Raw genomic sequence first — 25,481 nt, forward strand, 5'->3', positions numbered from 1 at the left:
TTTTTAATAAAAGGCTTGTGTTTAGGCTTTGATAATTGGAATTTTGCACTTGGAATGGATCGACGGTTCTAATGCTTTCCTTGCATGGTTTTTATTTTTGGGGTAATAACTGGCATATGCTGTGAAAGTCGTGCAAGTAGAAAAGACAATAACCAGTCTGTGGGATGATTCAAGGCTGCTAGATCCACGTTTTTCCTTGGATAATACATGTGTAGTTTTCACAAAGACATCAAGCGTGTACTGTCATCAGTGAGAGGAAAGTACTACTGGACTCTGTCTAATGGTATACGCAGAAACTAACACCTTCCTTAGAGTAAGAAGCCTCACAAATACTAACTTCATGTTCTTGCTTATATGTTAATGTGCCAGTTATGTAATAACTTGAGAAAAAAATGGTAGTAACATTTTCTTCTAAAAAATACGTACGTTGTATAGCTTTTGGCAAAGTTATGAAATACACATCCAAATGAGATTAAGATTCATCAAATGCTACATGCTTGATAACATACTCAGGTTACTTCCATCCATCAGTTATATACTGTGTACATGCATTTGTACAAACCAAAGCAGAATGTGATAAATATTTATGTTATTCAGTAGCTTTCAAACCCTCTCCTACTTAAACAATGTCTTTGAAACATTGAAAGTTTGATCAGTTTTGTTTTGTGCCACTCTAATAAATACTAAAATGAATGCTGCCATCTGTTATTTACATAAAAAACCTTAGTCAAGCTCTAAAATTGCTGCTGGTTTAGACAGTGAGAAATACATGTTTTTACACTAAAGTGGTATGAAGTTTAAATACAGAGTCAACTTGGTTTGTGACTATAGAACAGAGGGTAAACTGGCACAAATTGCCAGAAAACAGAGTTCTCATCAGAGATCTGTCTAATGACAACTTATTAAACTAATTACTAATAAAATGGTTTTCTCATACTTTTATTCTTAAGTTACTATAATCTTAGAGATAAATATTATTGATTTATTATACATATCAGTCTCACATTTTAAGTGGTGTATGTTTAAAATACATACATTCAGAAAACCTATTCAATTAGATACCATTTTAATGATAATTTGTCAAAGGCAGCATAAAGGATGCATTTAATATCATAATTAAAGTTTTAAAAAAGCTTTCTTGACAGCAGTATGGTAAACTATATACTTGACCAATCTTCATGATAAAAACAACTAAAATGCACGATAAATTATATATATAATACATATATATGCATAGACATATATGTGTATGTATTACAATGCATTATTGAGTTGGTACAGTTGTAAGAATTCTACAGAGGACAAAACAGAAATGAAGACAGAAATCCTGAGTGGTTAGTAAGTACTAACAGCTCATTTTTGTTCCAAAGATTTCTACCACAACCTTCCATCTTACTATTCATTTCTGATAGTTGCATGGAGTGTGGAAAATAAGGTGAGAACCCACAAAAGGTGAAGGGGCTAATAGGAAAAACTAGCATAGAGCTGGAAATCTAAAGGCTACATATATTCCAAATCAGTGGCCATTATTGAAAAAAAAAAAAGAAACAAAACTGAAACTGAAGCAGAATTAGCAATGTGGACATAACTGAAATTTGCTGAAGTGTTTCAAATTGTGTAGATATTAAAGAACAAACTCATGAATACAATCCACAGATGGAATGCAGCATCAAAGTCACCCGTATGATCACAGAAGGATTACAATCTGCAGCAACAGTGATGAGTTAAAAAGAAAGAGACTACAACTTCTAATTACAACGTTCTTCCAAAAGGTTTTGGCCAAAAAACCACCAGAAGCTTGACTTTTTTTTTTTAACCTTGGTGTTGATTGAAAGGGAGAAAAAAAATCTTCCGTATTAGTTTAAGCCTGAATTTATGGTAGCTATACTATCATAATTATACACATTTAAAACTCTTAGGAATTAAATTTAAACTAGCTTCTCCCTGATGATTCTCCAGGTGAATTGCAGAAAAGGAAGCAAATCCTCTTTTAAGGGCATAAATTCAACTGAGGCTTCAAAGAATCGTCAAAGAGCTTTCAAGGATAATGAGTAGCTCATAGTCTACAACCACTAAAATCATAGAGAAACAAGGCACCATAAATGACAGCAAGCAAACCCATAGACAACAGAACCAAACATCAAAGATTTCAGATGCAGGAATTGTTGGGCACATAATTATTATATATGTTTAAATACATTAAAAACCCTTGGAAATATGAGCAAGGAACAAGAGGCTATTTTTCAAAAGACAAAGAAGAGTTGAAAAAGAACTCAACAGAACTTCTGGAAATGAAAAATACAATTCCCCAGAATGAAGAGGAAGACAGATGAAAAATATGAAAAAGAGATGTAGCAGAGAGTCACATAGCTCAACATTTGTCTAATTGGAGTTCCAAGAAAAGATACAAATGAATGGTGTTTAGATCAACAGCTGGCTTCTTAATGCAACAATGGGATGCCAGAAGCCAGTAGAATAATATCTTACTATGATGAGATAAAATAACTGTGAGTCTAGAATTACAAGACCAGCAAAAGTATTTTAAAAGCATGGATTAAATAACTACATTTTTTAACTACCTGAATCTGAGAGAGCTTACTATACAAACCCTCACTAAAGGAGATAGTTCAAGCAGCAAAAAAATAATACTAGAAGAAAGGCTGAGATGTAAGAAAGAATGGTTAGCAGAGACATCAGCAAGGATGCAGCTAAATCAACTGAAAAATACTAATAATGCCTAATTTGAAAGAACCAAAATTGTGGTCACAAAAGCATGGAAATTGAAATAGGAGCACTTTGAGATCAATAATTGCAAATCTCTTGTATTACTCAGGAAGAGAATATTGATTAATGTTGGACTTTATATATGTTAAAATAACTAGGCTAGCCACTGAAATAAGAAAAATAACTACATAACTTCAGACAGGGGGAAGTGGTCATTTTCAGATACGATTTTGTGTGTCAAATATACAGAAAAATGTCAGTCTCTAGTTTGCAAATTTGCCAGACAAAAAATCAAAAGACAAAAATCAGTTTCAAATACATACACCAGCACCGTCAGGAAAAGCATTTTTTTTCATTTACCATAGCGAGAAATAGTATAATGTACTTAAGAGAAATCTAAGAAGAGACATACAAGCCTGTACATTTCATTCTTTGCTATTTCTCTTTAACATGTAATGGTTTATGCACTGTAAGTCATAGTAAAAATGTTGAGCAAAGGAATAAAGTCATAGAAGAGTACGTAGCATGATTCTATTATCATACTTAAGTCAAGGTAAAAGTAAATGACATATTGTTTAGAAATTCAAATACAGTGGAAAAATTATAACCAAAAGTGTCAGTGATCAGTTGGGTGCAGTGGCTCATGCCTATAATCCCAGAACTTCAGGAGGCCAAGGCAAGGAGATTGCTTGAGTTCAGGAGTTTGAGGCCAGCCTGTGCAACATAGTGAGAACCTGTCTTTCTTTATGAGAAAAAAAGAAGCCAGTGATCAATACAAATTCAAGTTACTAATTATCTCTGGGACAAAAAAAAAGAGAGACATAAAGTGATGTGTATGTTAATTGGCTCAATTTAGATATTCTGCAATGTACACATATTTCGGAACAACAACAACAAAAAAAAAAAGAAAGGAAAAAAGAGATATAAAAAGGAAGGGGCACACAGAGGCTTTTGAAAATTCAAAAATTCTATTACAGTAGTTCCCCCTTCCCTGTGGGGGATATATTCTAAGACCCCCAGTGAATGTTTGAAACTGTGGATGGTACCAAACCCTATATATACTATGCTTTTTTCTATATATGCATACTTATGATGAAGTTTAATTTCTAAATTAGGCACAGTAAGAGATTAAAAATGACTAATAAAATTGAACAATTATACTGTAATAAAAGTTACGTGAATGTGGTCTCTCTTGCAAAATATCGTATTGTACTGTATTCATCCTTCTTCTTCTTGTGATGATGTGAGATGACAAAATGCCCACATGATAAGGTAAAGTGAGGTGAATGACGTGGGCACTGTGACGTAGCAGTAGGCTACTACTGAACTTCTGATGGTATGTCAGGAGGAGGATCATCATCTGCTTCAAGTGGTCTTGGATCACCGAGCCACGATGATGTCAATGGTTGGATGTCAGGAGCAGATGATGTTGATGGTTAGGAGTACCTGAGAGTTGCAGGGTTTTTTTTTTTGTTATTGTTGTTGTTGTTGTTTTGCCAAAACCTTTTGGAAATCATTGTAATAAAAGCTTATCAGTTTTTGGCCGGGCGCGATGGCTCACGCCTGTAATCCCAGAACTTTGGGAGGCCGAACTGGGCGGATCACGAGGACAGGAGATTGAGACCATCCTGGCTAACACAGTGAAACCCCGTGTCTACTAAAATTACAAAAAATTACCTGGGTGTGGTGGTGCACAACTGTAGTCCTAGCTACTTGGGAGGCTGAGGCAGGAGAATCACTTGAACCCAGGAGGTGGAGGTGGCAGAGAACCGAGATCATGCCACTGCACTCCAGCCTGGGCAACACAGCAAGACTCCGTCTCAAAAAAAAAAAAAAAAAAAAAAAGAAAGCTTGTCAGTTTTTAATCAAAGTGTTAGTACAGAGTTTATAATCCTGTGATCATATGGGTGACTTCAATCCTGCACTTTATCTGAGGATTGTATTCTATAATTTTGTCTTTTCATATCTGTGTGATTTGAAACACTTGAGCAAATTTCAGTAATGTCTACATTGTTGGTTCTGCTTTAGTTTCTTCTTTGTCTTCCCTTTCTCTGTAGATGACTCAAAAAGTTCTTCCTCATTTATTAACACTTCTCAATGGCCTTCAATATGTTCTTCTACTTCTTCATCAAGCATGTCGGCAAACCCTTCTCCACCAACTTGTCTTGCTGTGTGAATTATTTTCCTAACTTTTCCATCAATCCCCAGGAAGCCATTAAAATCATTCATGACTTCACTCTAGAAGTTCTTCCAGCAGGCATTTACAGTTTCTGGTTTTAATTCATGCATGGCGGCTTTGATGAATGTTACTGCGTCAGCAACAGTGAATGATTTCCAGCATTACATTACATCCAGATTATGATCTGCATCAATTAATGGCTGATCAAATACCAGGCAGGTGTGTGACCTTGACAAACCAAATAATGCCTGCTCAAGGGGCTGAAGCAATGAGGTTTTATTTGGAGGTAAAAATACAACCTCAACATTTTCATTTTCATAGCAAGATGGCCAGGTGCATTGTCTAATATTAACAGAACTTTGAATTCCAACCTTTCCTCATCCAAGTATTTTTTTTTTAACCTCTGGAATGAAGCACTGGTGGAACCATTCCATAAACAAGATGTGTGTCACCCATGCTTTCTTATTATGTTGCCAGAACATAGGCAGATAATGTTTTGTTTTAGAGAGCATGTGGGTTCTTCACTTTGTATACTACACTTGATTTTATCATATGTCCTGCAGTGTTACCACATAGTACCAGAGTTCATCTGTCCCTCCATGTTTTATGCCCTGGTGCTTCCTTTGTACATTTATGAATGTAGGTTCCATTGGACATCTTCTTCCCGAAAAACCTAGTTTTACGGCAATTAGAGATTTGCTTTAGATGGTTTCCTTTCTCCTTATTCAACATTTTCAGAAATGTGGCAGCACCTTCTTTGTTGGCAGATGCAGCCTCTCCAGTAGTTTTTGTATTTTTCAGTCCAAACCTATTTCCAAATCTGTGTAGCCATCTCTTACTTGCAGTAAATGGCTTAGGGTCACTCATTTCAGGGGATTCCTTGCTGAAGCCTTCATAGAGGGCTCAATGCTTTCTGGTGCAACATGTTACTGTCAAATTGAACACGTTTTTCTATTCAGGTCTTCCACCCCCAAATTTAATGCCTTTTCCATTCTTAACTAAGCATTTACCATGCCCTGTGGCCATGACTTTTGCATCGTGAGGTGCCATAGCAAAACTAGCACAAATTTTTTTTTTCTTTCTTCACAATTTCACAAGTAGAATATTCATTCTTACTGTAGATCTTAGCAACCTCAGCATACAATCTTTTTCTCTTTTCTTATTAAATCGAGAACTTTCACCTTTCACTTCAAAAAAAAAAAAAAAAAAAAAAAAAAACACTTTACCACTTCTCTTCGGCATATCCAAATTGCCAGAATCCAGAATACTACACTTGTGCTTTGGGGCCATTATTAAGTTACATAAGAGTGACATGAATATAAGTACTGCAATATATGACAGTGAAACTGAGAATTGAGACAGCTACTGACTAATAGACAGGGAGCACGTACAGTGTGGAGACCCTGGACAAAAGGAGGATTTACTTCTGGGTGGGACAGAGTAGGATGATGTGAGATTTCATCACACTACTCAGAATAGTGAGAAATTTAAAACATATGAATTGTTTATTTCTAGAGCTTCCCATTTAACATTTTTGGGCCATGGTTGACCACAGGTGACTAAGCCTGGAGAAAAAGAAACTAAGGATAAGGGGGGACTACCTTAATGTCTATTTCCAAAGATGGGTGGCATGCATATGGGTTTTTATTTTACTATTGTCCATTAAACAGTCTTACATGTTTCAACATACCGTCTGGCAGATATTTCACAATAAAATTTTAAAACTCAATGTAAATAAGTTATCTAATCAAAAAATAAAGATGTTCCTGTGAATGACCTCTTTGGACTAACCCTAGGAAGATTTTATCTGCATTTTAATGATGGACTGTAGAAGAAATAAGACCGGGTCTGGGCCATGTTAGGAGTGCGGTGGCAGAGGGTCTTGATAGCCTGGGAAAATATGCCAGCTCTGCTACTCTTCTCTGTTCCTAAGCATTTTAATCTGGGCTGCTTTCCCAGAACCCTCAGACACCTGGACTGCAAGAAAATTAAGACTTGGTGATGTTCACAGATGATCCTTTTGAGAACAGATTTCCTATACAACCCTTTAATGCAACAATGGGACGAAGAGATGAAGACTTCTAGCAGGCTACCTCAGAAAGGTTGCTGACCAAAGGCTGTGTGGACCAAAAAGTCATAACACCATCCTGGATGATAGGACATTTACCTAAGGAATTACCCTCTCTCAATTCTTCCCAGGTGCATGTAGTATAGATTAAATAAGGTGGTTGTATGGCAACATAGACATTATTAGAAACATTCTTCTTGAAGTTTGACAACAAAGCGGTAGATGTGTATCTACTACAGAGTTGTTAGTGAAAAAAAGTATGTTTGAAATAATCAATTGGTATTCATTTAAAATAGTAATGGTCTTACTGAAGCTAAGTTTAATACATGCTGTATTTGGAAGTAATTTCTTTACCACTGTGTAGAAACCTTCTCAGCTGTTCTTTTTTTTGTTGTGTTGTTGACATTCAGTAGCAAATTACAAGAATCTCCGATGAAAATTCCTTACAGCTAGACGTGTTCTTATTTTGAATTCAGACTCAGTGTCAATGATTTCACTACTCTATCTCCAATTTCCCCAAATACATGGGTAAATTGTAAGTGGAAGCTAATTTATCTTCAAAAGTTTGAAGGGCAGGATAGACACTGTCTAATTTGGAAATATTAAGAATATAATGCTTAGTGAATATAAATAAATAGTTCTTGATTTCCCATAACTTTTCATAGGCTAGCGTAAAAAATTCTTTCTTGCTTACCTTTTAAATTATTTAGCTCTAACAATTTCTACTTTGCAAATTTTGCAGAAATAACATTAAATGGAGCAGAAAATAAAGCTAGCATAGGGTAGAGAAGGATTACCTGACTTAGAGCACAGGGAAAGAACTCCATCTTCATTTCCACTAAAAATTGAATATTTCATGCTGTCCTGAATTGAGTCAGGAGCAAAAGCTTTTACAGTCACAATAGAAGTACCTGTAAAAATTAGGTAAAAAAAGAACTCCATTAGGATAAAAAAATTTCATGGAAACACAAGAGAAAATACTGATTATTTATTATTTGCCTACTATGTTTTCACTTGGTCATTTATTCAACAATAACTTATTGTCTTCAATGAGCCAGATTCCATGCTAGGTACTGGGGATATACTAGCAAACGAGATAGAAAAGATCTCTGTCCTCATGGTGGTTATTAACTTGTGTAAGGAGACAGACAATAAACCATTAAAACATACATAATCATAGAAAAGTTTCAATTGTTCCAGGCTCCTAGAGAGAGAGAAATAAGGTTACTTGATAGAAGGTACTTCTTTTTCAGGGGAAGCACTAGACTTTAGAGAGGTCTGGGGACAGTGAAGGATGAGAAGCCATAGAAACAGCTGGAAGAAGAGGATTTTGGGAAAAAGAGCCACCACTACAAAGGCTGTGGGCTAGGAAAGGGCTTGGTTGGGTAAAGCACAACGAGTAGCGGAAGAGGAAGAAGGTGGAGATGGCAGGATAAGCAAGGGTCAGATTTTATTGTAAGTGCAAAGGGAAGTCATGGAAGCATTTTAAGGAGTAGAGTAAAATATGATTTACTTTTTAAAAATATCATACTAAGTGCTGTGAGAACAGAGAAGAGAGGGGTAAGAATGGAGCAGAGAGGCCAATTAAGATAATACTGCAAAAGTCCAAGCAGATGACAATGACCTAGGACTGTGGGATGGGAGATGGAAAGACATGGACAGATTAAAGACATTTGACACACTGCCCCAAAACACTGGAGGTGGGAGTGGGAAAGGAGGCTATGGGAGCATAAAGAAAACGAATATTCCCTCAACCAGCTTCCGATCTAGCTGTAGTTAAAAGCAACCCAACTAGAGAGTAACCAACAACTTAACTGCAAGACATGAATTAATTCAAGATTTATTCAGATAGAGCGGGGGCAAAGAGATAACTTTAAGGGAGAAACAGAAATTCAGTTAGGTATAGGAATTGGAAAGACAAAAGAGAAGGAAGTCATTTTAAGTTATGGGAACAGACTAAATACCAACATGAAAGAAGAATTAGCAAGGACTGATAGAGGCAAGAAGACAATCCTTGTAATTAGATCTAGAACCAAATAAGGCAGGAGTGGGGAATAAATTTAAATAGGAAGTATAAATACAGTGTGACGAAGGGTAAGAGAGGTAGGCAAGAGAATGAGAGAGCTTGAGAGCCAGGGAGATAAGTGTGGCTTTATGTCAAGAATCAGCTAATTAATTTTTCTGTCAAGGGCCAGATATTAATTATTTTAGGCTTTACAGGTCACACAGTCCTGTTGCAAATACTCAAATCTGCTATTGTAGCATGAAAGTAGTCACAGACAATGCATAACCAAGTGAGTGTGGCTGTGTTTCAATAAAACTTTATTTACCAAAATAAGTAGATGAACAGATTCTCGCTTTATGTGACAGGAAGCAATGAAGAAATGCAAAGTTCTTGAGGGGACTGATATACTAAGAGAAGATGCCAAGCGCCTTTAAGGCAAACTGGGTAGGGCAGCTATCTGTATGGGAAGCTCTGGGGAAAAAGTCATCTACAGCAGCTGGAAGGGTCCCATGGATTCATTTGGTCCCCAAGTTAGTACTTTGATGTCCTTGTAATATTTTATATCCTTTACTGCTCATCTTTCCCAGTTGTCTATGTGTCACTCTCCTAGGATTGCCTGCCTTGTTTTGTAAAAGTATTTTTTTACTTAATCAATTTCATTTATGTGAAATTTACATACAATAATCTGTACATATTTTAAATATACAGTTCTATGAATCTTGAAAATATATACACCTGTGTAATCAGTATCATAAGCATAGAATATTTTCTATGATCAGTGTCATGATCATAGAATATATTCAACACCTCAAAATGCTTTCTTATGCCCATTTCAGTTTTCTCTCACTTTTGGCCCCAGTAAATCACTGATCTGCTTTCTATAACTCTACATTAATTATGCCTCTTAAATTTCATACATTTGTGAATTACAAATGTGAGGAAAAAAATAGACATCCATATTCATGATACTTAAAGGACTATACATAGGATAAATCCAAAGAAGTCTACATGAGAACACATTAAAATCCAACTGTATATGTCAAAGATAAAGAGAAAATCTTAATAAAAAAAAAAGAGAAAGAAAAAGTGACTCATCCTGAACAAGGGAGCTCCCATAAGATTAAGTGGATTTCTCAGCAGAGACAATAGAGATCAGAAGGGAGTAGGATGATGTACTCAAAGGGCTGAAAGTAAGAAAACTGCCAACCAAGAATACCACGTCTTCCAAAACTGTCCTTCATAAATGAAGGAGAGGTGACTTTCCTAGATAAACAAACATTGAGGGATTTCAGGTCTATTAAACCTGCATTACAGGATATGAGAAAGTGAGTCCTTCAAGTTGAAACAAAAGGACACTAGACAGTAAATGAAAACAAAAAAATATATATACAGCACTTGTAAAGGTAAATATAATATGGCAATAGTGATGAAAAAATCACTTTTATTCTGGTATAGAATTTAAAAGATAAAAGAATAAAAATATAACTACTAACTAGGTTAATGGATATGAAATATAAAAGATGTAATCTGTAACATTGATAATATAGAATGTGTTGGGGATGTAAAGGAGCAGAGTTTTTTGTATGTAATTGAGCTAGAGCTGTTAGAAATATAAAGTAAATTGTTATTAATATGATATTTTATATAGTCTCCATAGGAACCACAAAGAAAATATGTATAGAAGAAACACAAAAGGAAATTAAAAAAATCAAGTTATGTTGCTACAAAAAATTAACAAAACACAAAGGAAGGTAACGAGAAGAAAATAAATGAAAAATAAGATCCAGCTATATGCTGTCTATTAGAGACTCACTTTACATAGAAGAACACACAAATAAGCTGAAAATGAAAGCATAAAAATATTCCATACAAATGCTATCCAAAAGAGCGTAGGGGTGGCCATACTTTTATCAGGAAAAATTGGCTTTAAGTTAAAAACTGTCACAAGATGTAAATAAGAACATTATATAATAATAAAAAGTCCATTCAACCACATGGAATGAAACTCAAAATCATTAGCAAAAGGAAAACTAGTAAATTGTCAAGTACATGGAAATTAAACAACACATTCTTGAACTACTGATACATCAAAAGGAAATCAAAAGAAAATTTAGAAAATATATTGAGATAAAAACAGAAACAAAACATACCAAAAGTTATGGGATGCAATGATAGTAATACTAAGAGGAAAGTTAATAGTGGTAAACACTTACATTAAAAAAGAAGAAAGATCTCAAATTTACAATCTAACATTACAACACAAGGAACCAGAGAAAGAACAAACTTAACCCAAAGTTAGTAGAAGGATGGAAATAATAAATACTAAAGCAGAAATAAATGAAATTATAGAAAAACAATAGAAAAAAACAATGGAACTAAGTTATTTTTTGAAAAGGTTAATAAAATTGGCAAAGCCTTAGCTAGACTAATGAGACAGAGACAGAGAGAGAGAGAGAAAAAAAAATGAATCCTTAATTAAAGAGGAGACATTAAAACCAATGCCACAGAAATCCAAAGGGATCATAAGAGACTAATTTGAACAATTATACAGCAACAAATTAGATAACCTAGATGAAATGGATAAATTTCTGGAAATATATAACCTACCAAGACTGAATCATGAATAAATAGAAAATCTCAAGAAACCTGTAATTAGTAAGGTGATTGAGTCAATAATCAAAACCTCTCAACAAAGAAAACTCCAGGACCAGATGGCATCACTGGAGAATTCTAAGAAACATTTAAAGAATTAATGTCAATTCTTCTTAAACTCTTTCAAGAAATTGAAGAGGAGAGAATACTTTGAAACTCATATTATGAGGCCAGCATTATTCTCATTCCAAAGTCAGACAAAGATACTAAAAAGAAAGAAAGTTTTCTTCAGACCAATCTCCCTGATAAATATATATGCAAAATTTATCAATAAAATACTAGCAAGCATAATTCAACAGCACATTAAAAGGAGTATACACCATGACCAAGTGGGGTTTGTCCCTGGGATGCAAGAATTGTTCAACATACAAAAACAAATTAATGCAATACACCACATTAACAGAAAAAAAATTAAAATTACATGATCATCTCAGTAGATGCAGAAAAAGCATATAACAAAATTCCACATGTTTTCATGGTAAAAACTCAAAACAAACTAGGAATAGAAGGAAATTATTTCAACACAATGAAGGCCACATATAAAAATCCCACAGCTAACACAACACTCAACAGTGAAAAACCGAAAACATTTATGCTAAGATAAGGAACAAGACAAGAATGCTCACTTCTTTTTTTTTTTTTTTTAAGACGGAGTCTTACTCTGTCACCCAGGCTAGAGTGCAATGGCATGATCTCAGTTCACTGCAACCTCCGCCCCCAAGGTTGAAGTGATTCTCCCACCTCAGCCTCCTGAGTAGTCAGGATTACAGGCACCCGCCATCATACCCGGCTAATTTTTGTATTTTTGTGGAGACAATGTTTCACCATGTTGGCCAGGCTGGTCTTGAACTCCTGAACTCAGGTGATCCGCCCACCTCAGCCTCCCAAAGTGCTGAGATTACAGGCGTGAGCCACTATGCCCAGCCAGAATGCCCACTATTACCACTTCTATTTAACACACTATACAAGTCCTATGAGCAATTAGACAAGAGAAAGAAGAAGAAGAAAAAAAATAGCATGCAAACTAAAAAGAAAAACAAAGTAAAATTATCTGTGCAGACAACATAATCCTATATGTGGAAAACCCTAAAGATTCCACAAGAAAAACTAATAAACAAATTCAGCAAAATTGCAGGATACAAAATCAATATGCAAATATTAGTTGTGTTTCTATCCAGTAACAATAAGCAATCTGAAAAGAAAATTAGAATAACAATACCATTTATAACATCATCAAACAGAATAAAATACTTAAGAATAAACTTAATGAGGTAAGTTTATTTATATGTTGAAAATTTCAAAACATTACTGAAGGAAACCAAAGAAGTCACAAATAAACGGAAAACCATTCCATGTTTATGAAGTGGAAGACAATATTGTTAAAGTGACCATAGTACCAAAAGGAATCTACAGATTCAATTCAATCCCTACCAAATCTCCAATGTCATTTTTTGTAGAGTTCATATAAGCTACCCTAAAATAAATATGGAATGTCAAAGGACCCTGAATAGTCAAAATAATCTTGAGAAAGTAAAACAAAGCTAGAGGCCTCATACTTACTGACTTCGAAATATTTTACAAAGCTACACCAATCAAAATGTATGATACTGGAATGAAGACAGACATATAGACTAATGGAACAGAATATAAGGCCTAGAAATAAACCCACATGTATACGATCAAATGAACTTCAATAAGGGTGCCAAGGTTACACAATAGGGTATGAATAGTATCTTCAACAAATGGCGTTGGAAAACTGAATATCCACATACGAAATACTAAAATTGGACCCTTTTCTTATACAATCTACAAAGATCCACTCAGAATGAATTAGAGACTTAAATGTAAGAGCTGAAACTCTAAAGTTAATATAATATAGGAGGAGAGCTTCATGATATTTAATTTAGCAATGATTCATTCTTTGGATATAAGACAAAAGCATAGGCAACAAAAGCAAAAAAATAGACAAATAGGAGTATATCAAACTGAAAGCTCTTTCACAGCACAGGAAACAATCAACAGATTAAAAAGGGAACTTATGTAATAGGAGAAAATAGTTGCAAGCCATATATCTGATGAGAGGTTAATATCCATAGTATATAAATAACTCTTGCAAATAAACAAGAGAACAAAAACAAATAACTTGATTAAAAATGAACAAAGGACTTGAACAAACATTTCTCCAAAGACGATATCCAAACTGTCAATATCATTAAATATCAGGGAAGTAAAAATCAAAACCACAAGATATTACCTTATACCCATTAGGATGGCATTTATTTTATATTAAAAATTAAAAAAAAAAACAGAAAATAACAAATGTCGACATCGAGAAATTGGAACCTTTGTGCACTGTTGCTGGGAATGTAAAATGGTGCAGCCCACTATGGAACATAGTACAGAGGTTCCTCAAAAAATTAAAAATAGAATTACTTTATGATCCAGCAATTCCACTTCAGGATATATATCCCCAAGAATTGAAAACAGGATCTCAAAGGGATATCAGCATACTCATGTTCCTTGCAGCATTTTTTTAAGTAATAAATGAGAGGGAAAAGCAACCTAAATGTCCCTCAATGAATGAATGGATAGCCAAAATGTAGTATATACATTCAATGAAATATTATTTGGCCTTTAAAAAGAAGGAAATGAAATCCTGTTATATGCTACAAAATGGATAAAGCTTAAGGACATTATGTGAAATAAGCCAGTTACAAAAACAAATACTGTCTGATTCCACTTATATGAAGTATTTAAATAGACTCTTAGAAACAGAAAGTAGAATGACATTTGCTAAGGGTTGGTGGAGGGGGCAGAAGAAAATAGCTCGGTGGGCACAATTTGAATTTTACAAAATGAAAAATATCTAGAGATCTGTTGTGTAACAATGTGCACACAGTTAACACTGTCGTAGATTTAGAAATAAACAAGATGGTAAATTTTATGTTATGTGTTTTTAACACAATAAGAAAAGAAGAAATGCATTGATTTTTTTCTACCACCTTCCTATCATTAAAAATGGCTGAACCGTTACTAAGGCTTTTAAAAAAAATCACTCCTGATGTGAGACAAAGCATGGAAAATGTATGCTCAAAAGAAATAATTTTCCAAAATTTGTGGATAGGTGAAAATCATGCTTTAAAATGAAAATGGTATACATTCTTAAACTTATTTGCTTTTGTGAACACCTAAAGAAATAATACAGAAGCCAGAAAACTGCTTATTTTTTTATAAGTTTTAGCAAAAAAAAAAAGATGTGCAGAAAAACCAAAATAAAGTTAATGCATGCAATGAGAAGTAAACACAATTGATTAAGTCTGAAATAGGTTTTTAATAGGATTATAGATTTTAATGGGCAACTTTCAAAGAAGTGATTATAAATTTTTGCACTTAATTATTTAAAAATGCACACTTAGCAACTTAGAGAAAGGCAGGTGCTAAAATGATCCCTAGATGTTCCAACTACATCTCTAATTTTGTGATTTACAGAAGACTGTATTTAAGACATGAGTTTGAGAATTTTCACTGCTGCTTCAGTGTTGGATCAGAGTCAACATCTTGCCTGTGGACCTGGTGCTGCCAATTTTCCCTCACTTCCCAACCATTTCTTGTATGGGCTGTTATCCCAAAGTCGACACTCAGACTTTAGATTCCCTGAATTTTCAGGAGCCATCCTCATTATCTTTTCCAGCTCCCGGAACTCCAGATCAAGCTAGAATCCAGAGCCTGCATGTGTTCAGAAAGAAAGGTTGCACAATTTTTCTATGTGAGTAATTCTCAACTTTGGTTTTGAGATAACCCAGAACATTTCCAATTATCTCAAAAAACAAGGTAAATGTATCTACCAAAATGTACAGTTACACTTCACTTAAAGAAATGCCTTTTAAGATGTTTTTAGTTGCCAAATAATAAAAACTACACTACAGTATTTCCATAATTCAATGATTATTGCAGCAGCTCTTCATGAAAACAGCATTTTTATCCTCAAAATAATCTAAAATCAGACTTCAGACATCCACAAACAATAGATGCCAATTAAAAACAAAAATAAAATCCCGTTATTTCTACCAAATGTTTTATTCTATTTTTGACTTAAATATTAATAAGGAGGTTAAGCAAGATGGCAAAATAGAAGTCTCCACAGATTGTCCTCCCAACAGGAAAACAAAATTGAACAATTATCTACATAAAAAAGGACCTTCATAAGAACCAAAAATCAGATGAGCAATCACAGTACCTGGTTTTTACTTCATATCACCAAAAGAGGCACTGAGGAGTGTAGGGACAGTCTTGAATTGAATACACCCCCACCTTCCCCATCTCCTGGCAGTGGCCATGTGCTGAAGAGAGAGAATCTGTGCCCTTGGGAGAGGGTGAGCATGGTGACTGTGGGACTCTGCATTGGAACTCAGTGTTGTCCTGTCACAGCAGAAAGCAACACTGGGCAGAACTCAGCCAGCTCCCATGGAGGGAACATTTAGTCCAACCCTGGTGATAGGGGAATCTCCTATCTCAGCAGTTGGAACCTGAATTCCAGCAAGCCTTGCCACTGCAGGCTAAAGAGCTCTGGAAAGTTTGTCTAGGCCACAAGGACCACAATTCCTGGATAAGGAATTGTGCGGGGCTTGAAGCCAGTGGGCTTGGGGGAGCACATGACCTACTGAGACACCAACTGGGGTGGCCAAGGGAGTACTTTCACCACCCCTCCCCTAACCCCAGGCAGCACAGCTTATAACTCCAGGACAGACTCTTTCCTTCCACTTGAGCAGAGGAGAGGGAAGAGTAAAGAAGACTTTGTCTTGCAACTTGGATACCAGCTCAGCCATAGTATGATAGGGCATTAGGCAGAGTGCTGAGGCCCCCATCCCAAGCCCTAGCTCCCAGACAACATTTCTAGACACACCCTGGGCCAGAAAGAAACCTGCTGTCTTGAAGGGAAATACCTAGTCCTGACAAGATTCACCACCTGCTAATGAAAGAGCCCTTGGGCCCTGAAGTACTCCTTGGTAGCCAGGAGTATTCGCCATGAACCCTGGGTGAGACTCAGAGATGTGCTGGCTTCATGTGTGACCCAGCATATTCCCAGATGTGGTGGCTATGGGGAGAGACCCCTTCTGCTAGAGAAAAAGAGAGGGAAGGGGAAAGGGGACTTTGTCTTGCAGTTTAGGTTCCAGCTCAGCCACAGTGGGACAGAGCACCAAGTGGACTCTTAGGATCATTGATTCCAGACCTTGGCTCTTGGACAGCATTTCTTGAACTGCCCCAAGGCAGAGGGGAGCCTACTGCCTTGAAGGGAGAGTTCCAGGTCTGGCAATATTCATCACAAGCTGACTAAAGATTCCTTTGGCCTTGAGTGAACATTAGCAGTAGCCAGACACTATTCCTCATGGGCCTGGAGTGGTGGTGGCCCTATGAGAGAGACTCTTATGCTTGTAGAAAGGAGGGGGAAGAATAGGAAGGACTTTTGTCTTGTGGCTTGGGTGCCAGCTCAGTTGCAGTAGAATAGAGCACCAGGTAGATGTGTCAGGAGTCCTGACTTTCTGATGACATCTCTGTATCCTAGGCTTCAGGGGAACTCACTGCCATGAAGGAAAGGACACAAGCTTGGCTGGCTTCAACACCCACTGTAGAGCCCTGGGGCCTTGAGTGAACATAGCTGGTAGCAAGGCAGTGGTTACTATAGGCCTTCGATGGGACCCAGTGCTGTGCTGGCTTCAGGTAAGACCCAGTGCAGTCTCAGTGGTGGTGGTCACAGGGCTTCTTGGGTCACTCCTTCCACAGCTTCAGGCAGCTCAGCACAGAGCAAAAGAATTTGTTTGGGAAGAAGTAAGAGAAGAGAACAAGAGTCTCTGCCTGGTAATCAAGATAATTATTCTGGGCTATATCCAGGACCACCAAGGTGGTGCCTCTGCATTAGGAACCCCCTAATGCAGATATGACTGCAGTGACCAAAAACTTAGATCACAACACCAAAGTCACTTCGAATACCTGGAAAGTCTTGCCAAGAAGAAGAGGTGCACACAACCTAGATGGCAAAGACTATAATAAATACCTACTCTTCAATGTGCAGACACTGAAGAACATCCATAAGCATCAGTACCATCCAGGAAAACATGACCTCACCAAATGAACTAAATAAGGCACCAGGGACAAATCCTGGAGAAACTGAGATAGGTGACCTTTCAGACAGAGAATTCAAAACAGCTGTTTTGCAAAAACTCAAAGAATTTTAAGATAACACAGAGAGGGAGTTCTGAATTCTATTGGATAACTTTAACAAAGAGATTGAAATAATTGAAAAAATTCAAGCAGAAATTCTGGAGTTGAAAAATGCAACTGACATACTTAAGAATGCATTACAGTCTCTAAGCAACAGAACAGATCAAGCAGAAGAAAGAATTAGTGAGCTTGAAGGCAGGCTATTTGAAAATAAACAGAGGAGACAAAAGAAAAAAGGATGAAAAAGAATAAAGCACGTCTACAAGATTTAGAAAATAGCCTCAAAAGGGCAAATCTAAGAGTTACTGGCCTTAAAGGGAAAGTAGAGAAAGAGGTAAGAGTAGAAAGTTTATTCAAAGGGATGATAACAGAGAACTCCTCAAACTTAGAGAAAGATACCAATATATAAGTATAAGAAGGTTATAGAACACCAAGCAGTTTTAACCCAAAGAAGACTACCTCAAGGCATTTAATAAACTCCCAAATGTCAAGGACAAAGAAAGGATTCGAAAAACAGCCCAAGAAAAGAAACAACATGCAGTGGAGCTCCAATACATCCGAAAGTAGATTTTTCAGTGGAAACCTTACAGGAAAAGAGAGGGTGGCATGACATATTTAAAGTTTTGGAAGAAATAAGCTTTTATCCTAGAATACCATACTCAGTGAAAATATCATTCAAATATGAAGGAGAAATAAAGACTTTTCCATACAAACAAAAGCTGAGGGATTTCATCAACACCAGACCTGTCCTACAAGAAATCCTACATGGAGTATTTCAATCAGAAAGAAAAGGACATTAATGAGTAATAAGAAATCATCTTAAGGTACAAAACTCACTGGTAATAGTACACAGAAAAACACAGAATGTTGTAACACTGTAACTGTGGTGTGTAAGCTATTCTTGTTGTAAGTAGAAAGACTAAACAATGAACCAACCAAAAATAATAACTACAACAACTTTTCAAGACATAGTCAAGACAGTACAATAAGATATAAATAGAAACGACAAAAAGTTGAAAAGTGAGAGAACAAAGTTAAGTATAGTCTTCTTTAAAAATTTTTGATAAGGAGCCTTACTCTCTCTCCCAGGTTGGAGTGCAGTGGTATGATCTTGACTCACTGCAAACTCCGCCTCCCAGGTTCAAGTGATACTTGTACATCTGCTTTCCAAGTAGCTGAGATTACAGGTATGTGCACCATGCCTGGCTAATTTTTCTGTTTCTTTAAGTAGAGATGGGTTTCATCATGCTGGCCAGGCTGGTCATGAACTCCTGGCCTCAAGTGATCCACCTGCCTCAGCCTCTTGACATCCTGGGATTATAGGTGTGAGCCACAGCACCCTGCCTAAAGTGTAGTCTTTATTAGTTTTCTCTTTGTTTGGTTGATAGTTTGTTTATGCATTCGGTGCCAAGTTATCATCAGTTTTATTAATAGGCTATGAGATATTATTTGCAAGCCACATGGTAACCTCAAATCAAAAAATATACAATGAAAACAAAAAAGCTAGAAATTAAAATACACAATCAGAGAAAATCACCTTCACTAAAAGGAAGTCAGGAAGATAAGAAAAAGGGAAGAGAAGACCATAAGACAATCAGAAAACAAATAACAAAATGGCAGGAGTAAATCCTTACTTAGCAATAATAACACTGAATGTAACTGGAGTAAACTCCCCAATCAAAAGACATAGTATGGTTAAATGGATATAAGAAGAAGACACAATGGTCTTTTGCCTACTAGAAACACACCTCACCTATGAAGAGACACACAGACTGAAAATAAAGAGCTGGAAAAAGATACTCCATGCAAATGGAAACAAAAAAAGAGAAAAAGTAGCTATATTTATATCACATACAATAGATTTCAACACAAAAACTATAAATATAGACAAGGAAGGTCATTATGCAATGATAAAGGAATCGATTCAGCAAAAGGATATAATGTTTGTAAATATATATGCACCCACCACTGGAGGACCCAGATATATAAGGAAAATATTATTAGACCTAAAGAGAGATTGACCCTAGTACAATAATAGCTGAAGACTTCAATACTCCACTTTCAGCATTGGATAGATCATCCAGACAGACAATCGACAAAGAAATAGCGGACTTAATAGGCACCATAGACCAAATGGACCCAATAGATATTTACAGAACATTTCATCCAATGAAATGAATGGAGAATACGCATTCTTCTCCTCAGCACATGGATCACTCTCAAGGACAGACCATATGTTAGGCTGCAAAACAAGTCTTGACAAAATATTGACAATAATTAAAATTATATAAAGTATCTTCTCTGACTGCAAAGGAATAAAACTAGAAATCAATAACAAAAAGTATTTTGGAAATTATACAAACACATGAAAATTAAACAATATACTCCTGAATGACCAGTGATTCAATGGAAAAATTTAAAAGAAAATTTAAACATTTCTTGAAACAAACGATAGTGGAAAGACAAAATACAAAATCCTGTGGGATTCAGCAAAAGCAGTACAAAGAGTAAAGTTTATAGCTGTAAGTGCCTACATCAAAAAAGTAGAAAAATGTCAAATAAACAATCTAACAATGCATCTTAAAGAATTAAAAAAGCAAGAGCAAAACAAACTCAAAATTGGTAGAAGAAAAGAAATAACAAAGATCAGAACAGAAATAAATGAAACTTAAATGAAGAAAACAATACAAAGATCAATGAAACAAAAAATTGGCTTTTTGAAAAGATAAACAAAATCAACAAACCTTTAGCCAGACTCAGAAGAAAAGGGAGAAGACCTAAATAAATAAAATCAGAGGTAAAAAAGAAGGCATTCCGACAGACACTACAAAAATTTGAAGGATCATTAGTGGCTACTATGAACAATTATACACCAATAAATTAGAAAACATAGAATAAATGGATAAATTCATAGACACGTATAACCTACCGATATTGAACTATAAAGAAATCCAAAGCCTGAACAGACCAATAATATGTAATGAGATCAAAGCTGTAATAAAAAGTCTCCCAGCAAAGAAAATCCCAGGACCTGATGACTTTACTGATGAATTTTACCAAACATTTACAGAAGAACTAACACCTATCACACTCAAACTATTCCAAAAAATAGAGCAAGAGTGAATACTACCAAACTCATTCTACCAGGTCATTATTATCTTCATACCAAAATCAGACTAAGAGACATCAAAAAAAGAGAAAAGTAAAGGCCATATCTCTGATGAACACTGATGCAAAAATCCTCAACAAAATACAAGCAAACCAATTCAACAACACATTAAAAAGATCATTCATCATGACCAAGTGGGATTCATCCCAGGGATGCAAGGATGGTTCAACTTACATAAACCAATGGATGTGATACATCATGTCAACAAAATAAAGGACCATATGATTATTTCAATTTATGCTGAAAAAGCATTTGATGAAATTCAACATCCCTTCATGATAAACACCTTCAACAAACTGGGTATAGAAGAAACATACCTCAGCAAAACAGAGCAATCAGACAAGAGAAAGAAATAAAGGACATCCAAATTGGAAAGGAAAAAGTCAAATTATTCTTGTTTGCAGATGATATGATCTTATATTTGGAAAAACCTAAAGACTCCTCCAAAAAACTATTAGAACTGATAAACAAATTCAGCGAAGTTGCAGGATACAAAATCAACATACAAAAATTCATGGCATATTGCCATGCCAGCAGCAAACAATATGAAAAAGAAACAAGAAAGTAATATCATTTACAATAGCTACAAATAAAATACCTAGGAATTAACTTAACCAAAGAAGTGAAAGACTTCTGCAATGAAAACTATAAAAGATTGATGAAAGAAATTGAGGAGGCTTCACAAAAAAGGAAAAGATATTCCATGTTCATGGATTGAAGAATCACTATTGTTAAAATGTCCATACTATCAAAAGCAACCTACAGATTCAATCCCCACCAAGATACCAATGACGTTCTTCACAGAAATAGAGAGAAAAAATCTAAAATTTATATGAAATTATAAAAGACCCATCATAGTCAAAGCTGTCCTGAGCAAAAAGAACAAAACAAAGGGAATCACATTACCTGGCTTCAAATTATACTACAGAACTATAGTAACAAAACAGCATGGTTCTGGCATAAAAAGAAACACATAAACCAGTGAAACAGAATAGAGAATCCAGAAACAAATCCAGACATCTACAGTGAACTCATTTTTCACAAAGGTGCCAAGAACATACACTGGAGAAAGAACAGTCTCTTCAACAAATGGTGCTGGAAAAACTGTATATCCATGTGCAAAAGATTAAAACTAGACCCCTACCTCTCACCACATACTAAAATTCAATCAAAATGGATTAAAGATTTAAACTTAAGACCTCAAACTATAAAACTACTAAAATAAAACATTGGGGAAACGCTCTAGGAAATTGGAGTGGGAGTAGATTTCTTGAGTAGTGCCCCACAATCACAGGCAACCAAAGCAAAAATAGAAAAATGAGATCATACCAAGTTAAATGAGATCATATCAAGTTAAAAAGCTTCTGCATTGCAAAGGAAAGAATCAGAAAAGTGAAGCGACAACCCACTGAAGGGAGAAAATACTTGCAAACTATCTATCTGACAAGGGATTAATAACTAGGATGTATAAGAAGCTCAAATAACTCTTTGGAAGAAAATCTAATAATCCAATTAAAAAATGGGCAAAACACCCAAATAGACATCTCTCAAAAGAAGACATACAAATGGCAAACAGGTATAAGAAAAGGTGCTCAACACCAATGATTATCAGAGAAATGCAAATCAAAAAACTACAGTGAGATATCATCTCACCTCATTTAAAGTGGCTTATATCCAAAAGACAGGAAAAAAAAAATGCTAGTGAGGACGTTGAGAAAGGGGAATCCTTATACGCTGTTGCTGGGAATGTAAATTAGCTCAACAACTATAAATAAATAACAGTGTGAAGGTTCCTCAAAAACCTAAAAACAGAACTATCATATGATCCAGCAATTACACTGTTAGGTTATATATTTAAAAAAGAGAAAATCAGTATATTGAAGATATCTGTACTTCTATGTTTATTGCAGCACTGTTCACAACAGCCAAGATTTGGAAGCAACCTAAGTGTCCATCAACAGTTGAAGGGATAAAGAAAATGTGGTACATATACACAATAGAGTAGCATCCAGCCATAAAAAAGAATGAGACCCAGTCATCTGCAACAACATGGATGGAACTGGAGGTCATTATGTTAAGTGAAATAAGCCAGGCACTGACAGAAAACCTTCATATGTTCTCACTTATTTGTGGGGGCTAAAAATTACAATAATTGAACTCATAGAAATAGAGAGAAGAAGGATGGTTACCAGAAGCTGGGAAGGGTAGTGGGAGGTTAGAGGGGAAGTGGAAATGGTTAATGGGTACAAAAATATAGTTAGATACAATGAATAAGGTCTAGTATTTGATAGCACAACAGGGTTCTTACCATCAACAATAATTTATTGTACATGTAAAATTAGCGAAGAGTATAACTGGATTGTTTGCAACACAAAGAAAGTACACAAGCTTGAGGAGATGGATACTCCATTTAGCCTGATATGATTATTACACATTGCATGCCTGTATCAAAATATTTCACATACCCCATAAATATATATACCTACTCTATACCTGCATAAATTAAAAATTAAAATTTTTTGAAATGTAAAAAAACAAATTTTCTATAATAAAAAAATAATGAAAGTTTCTTGTAAATTTTCCAGTGCTTTAAATCACAAATACTTAAACCTGTTCCTGCTTTCAGAAACAGAACAAAATAACCCTCTGATTCTTCAGGGTTCTTCAAGCTATTGCCACTTTTCTTTCTTTCCCTTCATAGGAAAAGCTTGTGAAAAATAAACTGATGTCCTTGTCTGATTTCAGGGACTGATTTCACTTTTTCACTCTGCACTTCACTATATTCTGGCTTTTAAAATAAATCTCTATGGAATTAGTCCACTCCCAAAATCCCAATTCCCTCCCAAGTTCTTGGCACCTTTGTGAAAAATGAGTTCACTGTAGATGTCTGGATTTGTTTCTGGATTCTCTATTCTGTTTCACTGGTTTATGTGTTTGTTTTTATGCCAGAACCATGCTGTTTTGTTTTAGCTATGAAGAATTCCTATAAGAAGCCACAGCTGACTCCAGAATTCACATTAGAAAGCCTGGGCTGCTGGTACCTATTCTTGGCCCAAATCCTGAACAACTTCAACAGAGCAAACTTACTCCTCAAAACTTCCTCTCTAGACTCTCCAAGCACCTTATTTTGCTTTTAGTGCCATTCCTTTATTGTCTTATCCTCTATATTTAACACATGGACTTGTTATTTCAGACATGCCTTCCTTTCTCCCATGTTCATACCTCCCGATACCAAGATGGCATCCCCAGAACATCTCAGGTAATGTTCTTCCCAACTCAACCAAACCCAGGGACTCAATGAGCTGTAGCCCCACTCCCAGCAGGTGGCAGCCCACTATCTCACTTACTTCTGCTTTTGGGACAGGCCCCCAAATGAACCAGTAGCCATTTTTCCGTCTCTATCTTACCTAGCCCCTGCTCTATATTAAATATGGTTGACCGCCCCGTTTCTTAAATGTGCCACTTTCTTGTTTCTCTAACACCATCCTCCCAGGAATTGTCACTACCACCCTAGCCCCCCATCTCAATCTCCTTTTTAAATACATTATTTCATCAACTCCTGTAAAATATTGATGTTACTTTAGATTTTCTTCTCAGCCCTCCCTCTTCCTTCACGCTTGGCTGCACATTGGAATCGCATGGGAGCTTCTACAAATAAACAATGTGTGGTCTACCTTCAACGATTACCATTTAACTGGATGCAGGAAAGGGGTGGATGTCCAGGTATTCGAATTTTTTTTTTTTTTCCTCTGAGATGCAGTTTCGCTCTTGTTGCCCAGGCTGGAGTGCAATGGCGTGATCTTGGCTCACCGCAACCTCTGCCTCCCAGGTTCAAGCGATTCTCCTGGATTACAGGCAAGTGTCAGCATGCCCGGCTAATTATTTGTATTTTTAGTAGAGATGGGTTTCTCCATGTTGGTCAGGCTGGTCTCAAACTCCTGACCTCTGGTGATCCACCCACCCCGGCCTCCCAAAATGCTGGGATTACAGGCATGAACCACTGCGCCCGGCTGGTATTGGTAACTTTTTAAAGCTCCCCTGGTATTTCGATGTGTAGTCCTGGTTGAGAACCTCAGGTATAAACAACCCCCAGGCCTCATTGAGGCTGTCTTGGAAACACATGAGAAGCACATTCCTCCTTGTCATCCCTCACTGCTGTGGCTTTCTTCAGGCCTGGGTCATTATCACGTAAATCACCACAGTATCCTCCTAACTCATCTCTCTCCTCCAAGGTACACTCCACACAGCTTCCAAAATGAGCTTTCTACAATGTCAAGGTTGATTTTGATAATTTAAAGGCCATCAGTGTCTCTCTCTTCCAAGTTATCACTGGAAAGCACATGAGGCTCTGTGCACGCTGCTCTCCAGCTATTCCAGATGAGACGCTTGGTCACGGGGTCAACTCACCACACCCCTTGGAGGCCCCAAGCTTTGTGCATGACATTTCCACTGCCTGGCACAACTG

The 25,481-nt window shown here is 36.1% G+C and overlaps 1 protein-coding gene across 2 annotated transcripts in view; it reads right to left on the reverse strand.

Annotated features, from left to right (window-relative positions):
* Nucleotides 1-25,481, reverse strand: part of DCHS2 (dachsous cadherin-related 2) — a 255,471-nt gene that overhangs the window by 30,683 nt on the left and 199,307 nt on the right. For both annotated transcript variants that reach the window (XM_024246399.3, XM_054554600.2), the window contains one exon: nt 7,769-7,882. In XM_024246399.3, coding sequence (XP_024102167.2) covers nt 7,769-7,882 — 114 coding nt within the window. The remainder of the gene's footprint in view (nt 1-7,768; nt 7,883-25,481) is intronic.

Source organism: Pongo abelii, chromosome 3 (assembly GCF_028885655.2).
Source record: "Pongo abelii isolate AG06213 chromosome 3, NHGRI_mPonAbe1-v2.0_pri, whole genome shotgun sequence".
NCBI lineage: Eukaryota > Metazoa > Chordata > Mammalia > Primates > Hominidae > Pongo > Pongo abelii.